The 17,106-nt window shown below is 38.4% G+C and overlaps 2 protein-coding genes across 4 annotated transcripts in view; one reads left to right on the plus strand and one right to left on the minus strand.

The window, feature by feature from the left end:
• LOC115627081 overlaps positions 1-17,106 on the minus strand; it is a 159,042-nt gene that overhangs the window by 110,789 nt on the left and 31,147 nt on the right. For 2 of the 3 annotated variants that reach the window (XM_030522632.1, XM_030522630.1), the window contains exon 2: positions 8,918-8,976. The gene's annotated coding sequence lies outside the window, so the exon portion shown is untranslated. Of the gene's footprint in view, positions 1-8,913; positions 8,977-17,106 lie in introns of all 3 variants that reach the window. The other variant, XM_030522631.1, reaches the window with a different exon arrangement.
• Positions 914-2,152, plus strand: LOC115627083 (protein crossbronx-like). The gene has a single exon (XM_030522633.1). It carries the CDS (start codon positions 1,193-1,195, stop codon positions 2,009-2,011), a length of 819 nt encoding a protein of 272 aa, XP_030378493.1. The 5' UTR covers positions 914-1,192; the 3' UTR covers positions 2,012-2,152.

Here is a 17,106-nt window from a genome sequence, read left to right on the forward strand (position 1 = left end):
ATTAAATTTGTAATTAAACTAAATGGAATTACATTAGAAATAAATATGTAATGTAATCTGATACTTGTAACTCGGATAATGTTTATAAATAAATAAATACATTTTAATAACTATTTAAAAAAAATTTTTTCTATTCATTCTTTCTACAGTGTGTCTAAAACATTATTACTTTTGTTCAGTTTATGTTTTGTAGAAGATCTTTTGAAAGTTGATACTTTTTTAACGAAATTTTCAAATTAGAAAGTCTGTTTGGAATTATTTTGTACAAAATTTTGTGATACTAGCAACAAGATTATATATATCCCAATGATATAATGTTGGATTACTTTTTTGTACTACTTGCTATTAAGGGGGGGCTCTTGGCGAGCCTGCTCTTTCCACATTTCGTTTCATAGCAAGCGAGTGCCTTCATTTGGTAAGCCTTTGTTCCTTTTTGCGAGTTCTTACTGTAGCGCACACTGAATAAGATAAATTTTCTTGGGTGTAGTGTACGTTGAAGTGTAGTCGAAGGCTCGTCCTCGTTGTCAGCGTTGTCTTTTGGCGTTGCCTTTGCCATTCATTGCGCGCCTCTCGTACTTATTTTTAAACGTATTAAGGAAGCCTCACTACGCAGCGGAGAACAAGGAGCAGCGGCAAGAGCAGGAGCAAAAGGCAACGCATTGCAGCGACGAATGAATAAGTGATACATATTGTGTAAGGAAAGAAAGCAGGCGAGCAGGCGAGCAGACGAGCTGGGAAGCAGGCAACCGGGTAGGCCAGAAGAGGAGTTAATGGGGTAGTGGGTGGATGGCGGGACAAAAGGTACAGAGTCTGTCTGATATGCTGGAGCAGTTTTATGGCTTTCCTTGGCATGATTTTAATAGAAGGGTGCACAGCTTATGTTTACATTGGACTGATGAGTGGGGTGGCAAGGAGTGGCAAGGAGTTTCCCTTTTGCCTGCGTCTTACTTGTCAAATTTTCAGTTTATGTTGTACATTCCATTGTACTTCATACAAATTTCTGACAATTCCAGACCTACCACAACACACATACATACATAGCACCGGCATATATTACAGGTACAGATACAGATACACACACCAACACACACACACACACGCAGTGCAGCCATTTAGACCGAAGAAGGGATAAATTCAAAATTCCGCGTGTTATTAAGCAGAATTAGATGAGAGCCGAAAAGAGTGTCGAAAAATGTGTCTGGAAACGCCGCATCAGCCCAACAAAGTGCTTGACATCATCAGGCAGGGCTACATCATCCTGGCCGAGTACAATCTGATCGAGCAAGAGCAGCTGCGTGGCATCTATGCCATTCCCAGCTATTCGAGTGGCGTTCACTGGTTCGGTGTTATCTTCATAAGGAGCGGCCTCTATGCGGAGAGCATGTTCCGATTCTCCATACTGTTGCCCGACAATTTTCCCGACGATGTCGTCCTACCCACTGTGATCTTCCAGACAGATGTCTTCCATCCGCTCATCTGTCCGGTGACGCACAGCCTGGATCTAACTTCCGCTTTCAGAGAGTGGCGCAAGGACGAACACCACATCTGGCATTTGCTCCGCTACATTCAGGCCATATTCGCTGATCCCGAGGGCAGCGTCTGCTCAGCCCAAGGCTGTGTGCGACTCAGCCAAGTGATAATGGGGCCCCATCGCGAGGTCCACAACATGGACGCCTTACGTCTGCTGGCCCGCAGTCGTATGGAGTATCTGGCGCGGGTCCAGCAGGGCATCGAATGGAGTGTTGCTCATATGTACGATGATCCGCCGACCGATGATCCGCACTACATTGTGTTCGAGCCCTACAATCCGACCCTACACCAGCATGTGCTGGAGTGCCTCAAGAGCCGCAGCTGGCATGATCCGGTGGCGTCCTCATCGCTGGCTGGCCGACTTAAGGTGGTACGCTCGAAAAGAACGCCAGGCTTCGGGCCAAACGCGTCGACGCCAGAGCAGGAAATAGAGGAGGTACAGCAACAGGGGCCAAGTGCTGAACAAGTCCAGATTTCGTAGCGACCTCACAATTAAACACTTTTCTATCCAGATTTTGCAAAATCGATCAGTAATCAAAACAGCTGACATTTCTTTATTCAGTAAAAGCAAGCAGAAAATATACAAGTAGTTCATCTCTGGAACGGCCAAGTTATTTTTAAACGTTTTCTTTAAAGTTGGAAGCTGAGGCTATTTGATTATTGGGAAGAACATGTTCTAGTCTTTGTCTCTGAAACATCTAGGCATCTGTTTCATTTTATTTTCAAACTTAAATGTACTTTAAATGTAGTTTAATTTTGGGGCTATTTAATTATTAGGAAGAAAATGTTAAAATTCGCTAAAACATAGTTTATTTCTGAAACATTATCTATTACATGTTGTCTATAAAGTTAAATGTTGGGGCTTTTTAATTATTTTGGAGACAAAATTCTAGTGTGCTTAACTATAGTTCGTCTCTAAAATATCTAAGCAACTGTTTTACTTTATTTTGAAACTTATAAATTATTTCTGTTTCTCTTAAGGCTTTTTTATTATTTGGGAACAAATTCCACTCCACTAAACTATAGTTTGTCTCTGGAACATCTAATTTTCATCTCATTTTTAGACTTCAATACTCTTTTTAAATGTTGTCCAACGCATTCCTATATGCTCGCCCATTGGTTACGTTTTTTATGCTTTATGCAAACCAATTCTTGCCTTCAGATTAAGAAAAAAAACACCATTTTTATACCCTGTACCCGTAGGGTAAAAAGGGTATATTAGGTTTGTGCAAAGTATGTAACATACAGAAGGAAGCATCTCCGACCCCATAAAGTATATATATTCTTGATCAGCATGACGAGAGAAATCGATCTAGACATGTCCGTCCGTCTGTCCGTCCGTCTGTCCGTCCGTCTGTCCGTCTGGATGAACGCGAGGATCTCAGAAACTATAAAAGCTAGAATAACCAAAGTTGGCATCCAGATTCTCCTGGGTCCGAGTAAGGACGAGTTTATTTTTTTTTTTTTAATTTTCCCCCCCTTCCCCCGCTACAGAATTTCGTCAATAGCGTCCACATTTCAAATGCTACCTAAACCAAACTTTGCACACATAATTTATATATAATTGTCTATTGTTGTTCAAAATTTTATTCAATTCGGTCAATTCTAAGAAAAGTTATTAGCGAAACAAATTCTCGCCAGTACAACCTCCCCAAACTGCAGCAACAAGCTCGCTCTTCTTCTTCCTCTTTTTGCTGCTGCTATGGGCGCATATAACTCAGTGACGGAAGTTTACCTGGGTACAGGGTATTACACTGTCGGGCTTGCTCGACTGTAGCGTTCTCTCTTGTTTAAAGTTGGAGAGGAGTTCATTTGATATCCAAATGTTCTGCTCCTTAAGGGTTTGCCATCAATCTTTCCATTTTCCATTCTCGTTTGCCAATTCATGTAAAAGTACGGTTGCTTCGTTTACTGTTGATTAATTTTGCGTCGTCTTTAGCAGCCATTTCATACAATTCTGTGCCATTTTAGCTTGAATGCTTTATGTTTGGCATCACTCTATACCTTTAGCTTATACCTTATTTCTATAATCACGCAGAGAGATTACTGCCAGCATTCAGGAAAGACATTTTCATTTGTGCAACTATCCGCTACAACGTCTCCCCTTTAAGTTCTTTTGAGCATTCCCACAACCCCAAACATTCACCACAAATATCATTAGGCAAATATTTTCTTGCACACATTGTAAGCCAGAGAACAAACAGCAACTAAAAATTTCAAAAAGGCATGCAGATCAGAATACCAACGACTGCGTCTGTCGGGGGCGGAGGGGGGCGTGGGGGGACGTTTGCTGGACACCATCAGAAAATATGTACGAGTATGTAATGGCGCTTTTCTGCAAAAGTTGCAGTTTGTTTTGACTACACAGTGCAAAGTATACATAAAGCCAGACCGGACCAAGCCCCGAACTCAGACCCAGACCAAGGGCCTGGGCCCGGGCCCGGGCTCCGGCACAGACGCAGACGCACACCCGTGAGCATTCAGTGGGGCGTGGCAGAAATGATGGCAGCCAAGTGCAAGTGCACAGCCAGTTTTCATTCCGCTTAACAGATTTGGAACTTAAAGTTTTCTTTACCGCTTGCATTTCTTTTCGCACAACACCAAAGTTATTGTTGTTGCTCTTTCACAAAAAAAGCTGCTGCTCTTCTTGCTGTTGTTGTTGTTATTGCTGCTCTAGCTGCTGCTGTCGAATTCATGTTGGACGCAAATTTATGACTGCCAAAAAGTGCAGGAACTAAAAAAGTTCAACTGCTTAGAGAGAGGGAGAGAGAGAGAGAGGGAGGGAGAGCGACAAAGTGAAAACGGAAAAACTACAATTTTAAGCTTTGACACTTGGCTGCAGGAACAAAAAGTGTTGCATAATTTATGGCGTTGCAGGCTGGTAATAAAGCCAAAAGTTATGTTTACACGGATAAGTTCGATTATGCAGGAAATTAGCTCCATAAACCATACACATCCAACTAGCACCCACAATCGCAAAAAGAGCTCGTGTACAAGATAATTGATTCCGTTATTCATTTAGTCACAAATACTCGTAGATATATAATCGTATTTTAAAATAGATCCAGTGCCTAGGCAGTCTCCTCGAGTGGTCAAGCATTGCCAATTTCTACACACAGTGGAGAGGAATTGTGTCCTTCAAGCTTGAAAACTGTGGCCCACTTAGCAATCTTATTGCTGAAGAGGTCCCAAGAAAATGACAAAAAACTACGATAAAAGATTGAAGAGTTTTTCTATATGGTTAGAATATTCTTTTGATGAATTAGACTCTCTTCTTAATGGCTAACCTATTTTACAAAGCAATGCTCTTGTATTCACAGTCCCTCAGGTAAAGCTGGCTAAATCTGTCGACACAGCACAAGAATGTAATTCCAAATCCTTTAAAGGAATTCCAAGCAATATACAAATAAATATACACCCAATTCTGTTTTTACACGGTCTTTTTTACACGATTTTGATTTGAAAAATAAAAATTTTATATTTCTTTAGAGTTAAGGGACCAATCAACTATTTTTGCATATGAACAATGTCTTTTTTTACACGGTAGATTGGTTCCAGAAAAAGTCGTTTAAAAAAAACAGGAAAAAAGACATTGATCATATGTTATTTGAAATCGTGCTAAATGGAATAAAGTCGTGTAACCATATATACAAATTTTAATTTTCAAACCGTGTTAAAACAGAATTAGGTGTATTTGTATTTCTTTAGTAGTGAGTAGTAGTTTCCCCAAAAAACTAAGACTTCAAGTTATCTGAGAACGCGACAATTTCGGGTGACAACATTGTTGTTGCAAATGGTCGTGTGAACAGAGCTTTGAGAGCTCCACTAAATGGTGCAATCAAGCTTAGCAGCAGAATACGAGTATCCGCAGCTCAATCGACGCAACTCTCCGCCCAGAAACAGACATGCAGTTGTCAATGGGAAATCGCCAGGACGACAGGCAGGCAATAAAAACAACAACAACAACAGTTGCTACACTGGATAAGAGCGATGGCAACAAATAGCAGAAAATGTAGCATTGAAATCAAAGCCGCAAAGCCTATCAAGACATTTTTAATGAGAGTTACGAGTACATGTCGCACATTTGGAACGTAACGCATAAAGAGAGGGAAAGAGGGAGGGCGCGAGAGGGGGGTAATGGGCTCCGGAATAGCCGTGTAGGTGGCGCCCAAAAGTGCACAGCGTCTGGCTGCCAGCGCGGCTCTTGTCTGCGGTTAGAGTCCAGACATGCTCAATGGCCAGGACTGGCTGACGGACTGTCTGACTGGCCTCGTCTGGTCCGATCCGGTCCGGTGTGGAAGGGGTTAGCCGGCTGGACTGTCTGTCTGGCTGCCTGTCTGTCTGTCTGGCTGCCTGACTGACTGTTTGACAACTGAGCGCTTGATGAATATATATTCAAATGAAACAAATGCAAATTGTTGTCATTCGTGGGACGTGCTCGGCACTCGATTGGTTTGGGTTGAAAATGTGTATATTAATACAGCGGGGCACAGCAGACTTTGCAACAGCAACAGCAACAGCAACAACAAAAAACAACAATAGAAGCACATGATTTTTGCGGTGTTTTGTGTATATTAATGCGGCTGGCAAAGTGGCTTTTAATTAGCATGTTGTCTGCGGCCACAATTACGACGACTAACGACGATGATGCCACTGAGAATGAGGATGAGGACGAGGACGAGGATGAGGACGACGATGAGGAGGCCTAGTTGAAGAACAAAATGCGAATGTGGCAGACGACGACTGGCGTTGATGGCAGCCCCCGTTTGTTGTTATTTTTACTGTTACTGTTGCTGTTGGTTGTCATGTTTGGTTTGGACTCGGCTCGGGGATTTGCACAGGTGCGCACAGTTTGAAGAGCGCATTAAGCCAGCCGCATCAGGAGGATTATGTGCGGCTAGAGTGAAGTGCTAGTTACATAGTTAGCTAGCTATCTAGCAATTGGGTTGGGTTCGGCTGGTTTGGTTTGGTTTGGCGGATTAAAACAGGAGAAGGAGGAGGGGGAGGAGGAGGAGTGTTCTCCTTTGGCTTTTCATGCGTAGCACTGGCTTATCAGAATATCCGCTTGTGCGCTTAACGTTTCTCTAATTGGATTTCAATATTGTGGCTGCCAGAAAAGCCTTTTCAACGGCAGCTGCCACACATCTGCTACTACTATGCATGTACATTTCAAATTAATGTAAAGGGTAAACTTTTTATATATACTTATTTTAATCATCTTGCAATTAGATTCCAGCGCTACAGCTTTTCATTGAATTTATTTATGGTTTTGATGATGATAGTAACGCCTTCATTTCGTTTTCTGAGAGTATGGGAAGCCTGAGCTAATGCAGCACTCCAAATGAATGCGAAAAGGGGGGAAAAATGTGGGTCTAAGTGCTCAGGCTATAGCTTTATTTCTCATGACATCATCAGCAGAATTGAACATTTTTATACCCTGTAGCCGTAGGGTAAAAAGGGTATATTAGGTTTGTGCAAAGTATGTAACATGCAGACGAAAGCAACTCCGATCCCATAAAGTATATATATTCTGAATCAGCATGACGAGAGACATCGATCTCGGTCCGTCCGTCCGTCTGTATGAACGCCTGGATTTCGGAAACGGTTGAGCGCACATTAACCAAACTTGGTATGTGGGCGCTCCTAGTCCCTAGGCTACACGAGTTTATTTTATTTTTTTGAATTTTCCCCCGCTACAGAATCTCGCCAATACCGTCCACATTTCAAAAGCTGCATTAACCAAACTTTGCACGCATCATTTTTATATAATTATCCAAATCGGTTAATTCTAGGAAAAGTTATTAGCGAAACAATTTCATTCCCGTACTGCATCAAGTTCGCTCTTCTTCTTCCTTTTGCTTCTGCTAGAGGTGCATATACCTCAGTGTCGGAAATTTACCTGGTTACAGGGTATTGCACAGTCGGGCTTGCTCGACTGTAGCGTTCTCTCTTGTTAGTTTAGATAGTTTATTTAGCACTTCTAATATTGACTTTTCTGCTTTTCGGGCATACTCTCTTTTTAACCATTTTATGAGATAAATATAATGACAAATACACAATTAATTTGAATATCCGATTACCCATTTAGTTAGCAACGCCAAGCTTCACTAAACATGTGCGGACCAAAGCCTTGCCTAGCCCATTAAAGTTTCAGAGATAATGGCACAGTAACATCGCTTGATTGGGACTGCATTCTAACAAACACACCCACACACACACACACACTCAGGTATATATGTGTGTGCATAAACAGTGAGTAAGTACTACTTATGGTAATAGGCACAAAATCAAAGATCCGTAAACACTTAAGCAGGTAATAGGCACTAAGCTGCGTGCTGCACAATTGGCCTATTAGTTCGACGCCCAAAAGCAACGACACGCAGTGGCAGCAACTAGTAACAACAACAATGGCAGCAACGATAGCAACAACAACATGTGCACATGACTAAAATTTACATTTTACGTGCCAGAGCCCCCTTATCAATGACATGCAATGCAGGCCAGCGGATTAATTTACCATCTTACAAGTCAACGCGGTCATTGGCACGATGGCGAGGCATGCAAACGGCCCGACCCAGCCCAGCTAGACCAGACTCTAGAACCAGCAAAAATTCTAGAGACCCAGCCCCCAGTCACAGTCACAGATATAGCCTCAGTCTGAACTGCCTGCCTAGCAATGTCAAGCGTTGTAATTTGAAGCTCCAACGATGCCGACAATGGTGACGATGCTGACGACGACGACAACGACAACGGCAATGTTGACTCCAACGTTCTCTTGAATTGCATTTTTCATTGTAAATATGTTGGAGCGCTAATTAGACGGCACGCAGGCGCACCAACAAAATTGGTTGCACTCGAAGCTGTGCTGCAGTTTCATTTGAAGTTGCTGTGAACGCTCTTGTTGTTGTTGTTTTTGCTGTTGTTGCTGTTGTTGGGGGCGAACAAACACACCCAAAGACTGCGTGAATATTTTTGCCTGCTAGTTGTTTTTATGATTATTAGGCATAAAGTGTTGTAGTTGTTGTTGCTGTTCTTGCTGTTGCTGCTGCTGCTGCTGCTGTTACCAGACTACTAAGTAACACGATTTTTCTTCATTATTATTTCTTGGCACGCGATCTGACAAGTTAGACGACTTGCTGCTTGTCTTCAATATGGACTTTGAGCCATTCGAGAGCGGACTGTTGCTGCTTATGGCATGCAATTTATATCAAAATATTTGTTGCTGTTGTTGTTGTTGTTGTACAGCAAGAGCATGTCACTGCAATACAAGCAGTCCTATTCATTAGAGCCAGCCAATGTATACGTGTATGCATAGCATATATACAACGAACATACTATATAGTAATATACTTGTATATAGAAGCAGAAAATCTGACAACTTACTCACTTGTTATTATCTGCATCCGTCAATTGTATTATGCTTTATTGTTGCTTCTCTTCAATGATCTGTAAAATGAAAATTGAAAAGTATGTTGTTAGCACGAACATTCTGAACGTATAATTCAAATAGGCGCCCAACGTGGGGCCAGCACTTAGCTGCTCAAACGTACAATACAAGTAGTTGGCGCTCACAAATAAATTGCTGCACTAACACCAGTTTGTGAGAAATTGCGAAACTTTTAACCTTACCCAGCTAGGCAACTATTATCTTAGAAGTTTTATTATTTTATGCACTCATCTGTTTTCGTTTTTTAGCGTTTTAACAAATAATTATTACAAAATATGTTGAACACGTACCGCAACCTTGACAAAGTTGCTAAACAGTCGTCTAATTTATAGCAAGCTCAGCTTTATAGAACTTTTATTTTTCCGTCAACACATTACTTATAATTCAACGCCCGCAATTAAAGTGTTGAAGATCTGTTCGCGATTATCTCTTGATCTCCACAACATATTCTATGCCTCCGCATTACTTCACTAGATAGATGGCATCCAAAATTTTTCCGCTCATGACTCAGCCTTGGCACAAATGGCTTAAGACTCTATCTTATTACACAAATAAGTTTTATATATGACCAGAATGGCAAGAGCAACTAAAAAGTACAATGTTTGTCATTCATATGCGACATCTGATTAGGCATACTTGTACTTAAGCGCACTTATCAGCAATAACAGCAAAAGCTAAGCCAAATTAAAATACCCAAGATGTTACCAGAAATGTTTATTTATTTTGTTTCCAAAGCTGATAGCACAAAGATCTGAGCTGTCCTTCCAATTGTTGTGATTTTGCTGCTAACCGGTAATCTTATCTGAAAGTAGCCTTCCGATAAAAATGCGACTAACCAACTAATCTAATCAAGAGAACGGTAGTCGGGCTTTCTGGTACTCAACGTGCGAGTATATTAGATGTAAGCTGGGTGCGCAACCTGGCTAATTGGCAAAGAAAATATAATGCAAAACTGAAATCGGAATTATATATGTATGTACATCCATAAATAATGCGAATGCACAAAAATACAAACGGGTGAGAGCCTGACAGACACATTGCATTTTCTGCTCCAAATACGCTTTTCACAATTTCCATGCACTCGCAAACATACACACACACACACACACATACACATGTATATATATTTATAAATATATATATATATATATATAATATATATATATATAGATATATATATATTATATATATATATATATATATAGATATAGATATATATATATAGATATATATATATTATTTATATATATATATATATATATATATATATATATATATATATATATTTATATACTTGTATACAAACTCACACTCACACTTTTCATTTTAAAGTACTCTACTCGTACTCTTCTATGTCGAACGTGGCGTATGCGCAATGTTTGGCAGCGCACAAACACTTGGCGAGCGACCGACAGACCGGCCGACCGACGGACCGACGGAACAACAGACCGACCATGCGACCAACCGACTGACAAACAAACACACGGCATCTTGGCCCAGTCAGTCAGTGTGCCAGCCAGCCAGCCAGTTAGCCAGCTAGCGAGTAAATCAGTGATTCAGGCATGAGCCAGCCAAGAGTGTTTGTAAGCATGTTTGAAAAAGTGAAAATTGCATTTGTTTTTATATATTTACGTTTACGTTTTTAATGCAGCAGAAAATTAAGTCGAAAATGTGGCAAGGTTGCGGTCTAGCTTTTAGCTTGGATGCTGCCAGCTGTTTTCAATCTGCACTCCAATCAGTGCGCGTGACATACTTGTAGTTGTTGCTCTTATACTTGTATGGTTGATAAATCGTGAAGTTTCTCTGAATTGCTGGGCGTTCATTGATTGTATAATTGTTAAAAATAATATCCATTGTTCCCAAAACAACGAACACGTATAAAATCAAAAATAAACCTCATTTGCAGACATTTCGGAGGAATGCTCGAGATAAGGCCGGACAGACGGTCGAACGTACAAACGGTAGTCGAGTAACTGTCTTTAAAGAATTGCATACAATTTTATTAATTGCCTAAGTATGTTAAAACGAATTGTTTTGCCTTTAAAATTGAAATGTATGTCCACAATTTAATTTAATGGCAGCTAATTGCAAATTGTTTCACTTGCAGACTCCACGAACTGGTCTGGTCATTGGCTGGCCAAGCACATGATATGTACACTCAAAAAAATTAATAAATAAAAAAGAATCGTATAAATGAATATTATCATATTCAACTTAATGTTCTAATATTTCATATTTAAATCAAATATAAACAACGTAATTTTAACTAAGAAAAAACATATTCAATTGCTACTTCAAATATGAATAATATGTCTTTGTCTCAATTTAATTTGAAACCATATTTCATTTAAATATAGTAATATTTACTTTATTATTTTAATATTTTACTCAACCTTTTTAAAAGGTTTTTGTAGTTGATTTTAAAATATATAAAAAATATATTACATTTTAATATTCAATTCGAATATTTTCAGATGTGAAATCGAGACAAACATTGACTAGAAATCCCAAGTTTGAAAACCGACTCTTATGCGGCATAAATACATAATCGTATATGGTCTTTAAATATGTGTCAAGTAAATGTATTCAATCAGCTATTCCTCAATTTTAATATCAATCAATCTTTATAATAAGAACAAGAGTTTGCAAAATTCATTTCTATTAAAGATGTTCTATATATGGAAATAAATGCATATATATAATATGCATTACAAAATGTCTTCATTAAAACCAAAAAGTTGAGATATTTTATAATTTTAAAAAAAGCAAACCTCGCCCACGTCATCACTTGTACTTAATTATAGTTTCACTTTAAGTACAATATTTTCACACTGAAATCGATATAGAAGTGTGCACACTGTGCTGCAAATTCGATGGTAACATATTTTTTATTAGTGTACTTATGTACTCATGTAGTTAAAAAACTGTTTTTTGTGAGTGTATGTACTATACTCGTATAGAGAGAAACATACACATACGAGTACAAGTACGTACTACGTCCGTAGAGTGTTGTCCATATTCAAATTTCAATGGACCGCTTTAAAGCTGCACGCAGCATCAAATATCAATTGATATAACAAATGCAGTTAGGGGCAGAGGACCGGACCCCCGATTGCCGCCCACCCTGATGGCCGAACCACATGAAAAACCATCATTAATTAAACACTTAATTTAAACAGCAATGTTGACCAGCAGTTTGCAGCGCGTGGGCTGCAAAACAAAGACAGGCTGGATCATTGGGAGCGTGAAGGCTGCTGTGGGGGCGGAGGGAAGGGGAGGGAGGTGGAAGGGGCTCTGTTTTTCGGTGCTGGGCTGCATGTGATGAGTGGAGTGCATAACAAATTGATGTGCAAACATTAGGCGGCATTTGAACGTTTTCAACACCAAATGGCAGTCACGTGAAATTGAAACCACAAAAACCGTAATGCAATATCAACAGCTGCCTGCAGCCGCTGCAACAACAGCAACAACTAAGCGGCAACATCTATAAGAGCAGCATTCAACGATGACCATAATGGCGTTAATAAATATTACAATTAACGTAGCTTTCATTTTTTTTTAATACGAGATAAGCGAATTAAAACAGACTCACAACAAAAACGCAGTTTCAAATTCCATCATAGAGAAGTGTGTGTGTAAGAGAGAGAAAAAGAGACAGAGAGAGAGAGCGCGAGTAATAAACAGCTAATGAGAGCTCTAAATTAGCAATTAAGAAATCCCAAATCACAATTACACATGAATTCGTCCACTTTTATGAAAGACTAAGAGACCATTCGCCTAACAATTTATTTTGCCAACAAAATCGTATTTCATTATCAATATAGTATTTGAACAAAACTAATAATTCGGCCTGTCACAAGTTGTAGCCACACGATTGCCTAAATAATAATGATAATTAGGATCTGCTATACTTACCTATTTTCTCTGAAAACCGCAACATTTCAGAGCACGAAGACTTTCAATTGTGACGGCCACAAATTATTTGAATTCACGAGAAAAGCGGAAAAGGGAAATGTAATACTACTTATGAAAACTTTAAAACAAATTGCAAAATAGTTGAATTCAACTATTGGTCTTGTAAACTAAAAACAAAAGAAAAGAAAAGATAATTTCTTTTTGGCAGATTATATATAAACTATTTATGTTCTGCCTTTAAACATTTTATCTTCAGTTTCTGCAAAAAATGATCGTTACATTAAATATTTTCAGAATTAATTTTATCAAGAAAGGCTTAATTATTTACAAAACTTACAAACTTTTGATATATAGTATTAAGGTATACTTGTATTGTTAAGAAGAGCAGAAACTGAAAGTAATGGAGTCGCAATATAAATAGCTATCATCGTCAAAAAGATTAACCCACAAGTCGTCTTTGGGTTAATTTTTAATTGATATATTTTTGTTTATTCTTAAATTTGTAACTTACTTGTAGAACTAATCTTAACAAGTTAATTTCAAATACATTTTTATTTCATTTTTTTTTGTATTAGCAAAGTATTTTTATTTTAAACTGTCTATTGTCGACAATCATTAAATTGGTTAAATAAACTTGACAATTAATTTACTAGATTTCATTTATGAATTTCAAATACATGGCAGCTTTACATACATTTTAAAATTTGTCGCCTAAATTCAAAACTTCAATTATAATTAAACACTCCATCTACTTATGAAAATCATTAAGCTGATATCTTCTCAAAACATTCGGATGAATTGTAAATTATAAATGATCAAGACTACGGCTAAGATAATGATTATGATTATAAAATCACATTCAATCTTCCGCTCCTCTCTCTGTCTTTTCCGACCACTAAAAGATCATTTTTTCAAATATATAGCATAATTTATTCATCAGCAAAAGGTCGTTAATTTCTTTTAATTTGTGATTTAAGAACAACTTGTTTCTATTCAATTATTTTTTATTCATAATTTTTTTAGTAAGGCAGTAGTTTTATTCGCTTGATCATCAAAAATTTCCCATTTATTTAGCTGAGATACTTAAAAAAAAACAGTCTTTTAGCACAAAAACCTTTATGATTACCATATTTATGATAGTACTTGTATGATGTATATGAAGCCATATATCTTTGATTACATCTCGTGGCTGCTGTTAGTGATTACTTCCTATATGTAGTATGTATTTTTGTGTCTCTTTCTTATACTGACAGTTAATGTAATGGACCGTCAATTCGGCCTTCAGTGCATTTACTGTTATAGACCCGAGCTTCATAAATGTTTAAATGCTCAATGAGAGCAATAGAAACGAGAGGTTTCCAGCAGCATTCCAAAACGTACACCCCTAACAAACAAGGAAACGATGGATTCGGCAATACCCACAGATACTCCTCCCCTCTCTCCCCCTAATTTTGACACCAATAATTATTACCCTGCATGATTGCAAACTAATTTCGCAGCGTTCGCTTTACGCATATACCAGTATGTATCTGAATAGTACATACATATATGTATATAGGTAGTAGTTCAGTATTGAGCCACCAGGACTGCAGCCTCCGGACGGATCAATACGAATTGTAATTTTATTGTTAACACAAAAACAAATGCATCATCAGGTATTGCTTTCGGGGTATACCTATACTGGTAATTATTCGGTGTTTTTTTTTTTTTTTTTTTTTCGAAATACATTGCAATGGAAATGTTGCTCAAGCATTGCATTAATTCTTGAGCAACTTGTTTTGAAAATCACGAACACATATTTTTGAGTGCGGCATAGCTTCTGAATTGCCAGACAGACATGGACGCGTATTCTCGTGAATAGCAACCCTCTGAATGTTCTGAATGTACGTGTTATGCGAGATTGCATGCATAGATGCGGAAGGGTCTTCCTTGTGCCGACGAGCCCTCAAATTCCATAAGTCAATGGCGGCGAAAAGAATTTACTACACTTATGCAATTACACGGACAATGACAGGCCCGCCGATGCGAGCGACCCTTGAACTCAAAAACGCCGCGCCAGCCCTAAACAGCCCTTGAGAGGCAAGCCAGGGGCACCAAAAACATTCCCAAAAAAAGTATAAAAAAAAATAAACAAACTGTATACGAAAATGTGATGGGACCAGTCGACAATTGTATACCCTAACATCATTTTTTATTTAAGGGTCGTACCCAGGTTAATGTTCTAGTTATTAAATAAAAGCTTAAAGATTGGATGTTTTTATGTTTATGACAAATACGGTTGTTTTTTTAAATGGGCTTTCTCTATAAAAAAAAATAGTTTATTCAATTAAAACAAATAAACCAACTGAATCTACGAAGATGTCTGAGGAATGTTAATACAGAATTTTGTATTTTTGATGAATTCCGATGGACATGCTGTTCGACTGGCATGTCTAGATCAAAGTAGCCCCCGAATGGTTTACCATTTAATGGTAATTGAAATGTGTTAATACACAATATTCTGTTTTTACACGGTAGATTGGTTCCAGAAACAACCGTGTAAAAAAAGACATTGATCATAAGCAAAAAAAGGTGATTGGTTCCTTATCTTTGAAGAAATACTTGTATATATGCAATTTTTATTTTTCAAACCGTGTTATATCAAAATTGTGTTAAAAAAGACCGTGTAAAAACAGAATTAGGTTTATACTAAAGAATGATAAGAGGGATACAAATATGTTTATACTCAGACATATTTTCTGAAAATCGTATTTCTATGGCGTTGATATTATGGAATGGATATATAAAATATTCACAAAGAAACGTTAACTACAAGCAGGTCTCAACAATACTAATACAAAAATATTTCTAACATATATAGATTTAATTTTCAATTGATAGTTTCTGAAATGTTGACACATTTTTGTTTCAAAAATAAACTTGATCTGCACGGAAGGCTGAGGAATGGCAATACAAAATATGGTACATCTAGCTGCTATAGCTACTGAGATTAGGACGTTCAGACAGACAGACAGACAGACAACTAACATTTAAGTATTTTAATTTTAATTTGTTTTCTTTTATGTTTTATTGCTATTTTTTCATCTCCACTTCTTTTTTGTTAGGTCTAATAACGTATCTGACTACTGTCTGCTGTGTATCGGGGCATAGCTGGCCGCTTGGCAAATAAAATATTTTATTTGTGTCATTTTGATAGAATTTTTATTTCTTTTTTCTTTAGTTTGATTTAGTTTAAGTTCCCCATTGTACAATATTGATTTTTCTTTTACATCGAGTGCATTTTTTGTCGCTGAAATAAATAAAAAGAGGTTTCTATGCTGTTGCGTAGATGGATGCAAAAACTAAGAGACCTAACTGGCCCTACATAAGTGCAGGGTATTGTACTTGTATAAACAGCACAGAAGAGAAACAAAGCGCTGGCAAAACGACACACACACACACACACACACACACAATCACAATCAAAGGCTGTTTATCTTTGCGAGTAAACGGCTGCGTTGCAGTCGTCCTTCAGTCCTTCATGCATACACTCGTATGCGTGTGTATGTGTGTGTGTGTGTGTGTGTGTGTGTAGGCGGGATCGTAGGAAATAACAACAACCAGAACAACAACAACATGCCAGGCTCAACTTTGTTGCTGTTGACCATTTGGGGGCCAACCGAATTGCCTAGACAAGGAGCTGTGATGCCTTCACTTTCGCTCTTTTTGCCATTTGTTTGCATGTTTTTTGTTGTTGCTTTTCTCGTTGTTGTTGTTGTTGGTGTTGCCTTGTTTGCTCATTGCGCAAAATGAGGGTCAGAAATGGCGTCGACGGTCGTCGCTTCGGGCCCTAGGCCCTACACACATGCTCGGACATTTTCAAGCGTTTTCATTTACATTTTCAATAATAATTTGCTGGCATTGACTTTGTTTGCCTTAAATTTGTCTGTTGGTGTCGGTATTAGTCTTGTTGTTGTTGTTGTTGTCGGACATTTGCATTGTTTGAGGTCATTCTCACATGGGCAGGCAGAAGTCACGAGCGACTAGATAGGCGTGGCTGATGGGCGTTCTGTAAATAAGAAGAACAACAACAACAACAACAACTTTTGCACGCCTTGCCAAATTGGCATTCAGCCCCAGCATTTATTATTAAAATCGTTTATAAAATATTCAATAGTGCAAATTTACGTGAGAGATGGGGACGGGGATGGGACACTGGCTAGTTTTTGTATTAC

This window comes from Scaptodrosophila lebanonensis, unplaced genomic scaffold, assembly GCF_003285725.1.
Source record: "Scaptodrosophila lebanonensis strain 11010-0011.00,11010-0021.00 unplaced genomic scaffold, SlebRS2 tig00000092-arrow-pilon, whole genome shotgun sequence".
Taxonomy (NCBI): Eukaryota; Metazoa; Arthropoda; class Insecta; order Diptera; family Drosophilidae; genus Scaptodrosophila; species Scaptodrosophila lebanonensis.

Excerpts from the sequence above, each read along its gene's own strand:
- LOC115627083 (XM_030522633.1), top strand. The coding sequence starts at position 1,193 with ATGTGTCTGGAAACGCCGCATCAGCCCAACAAAGTGCTTGACATCATC.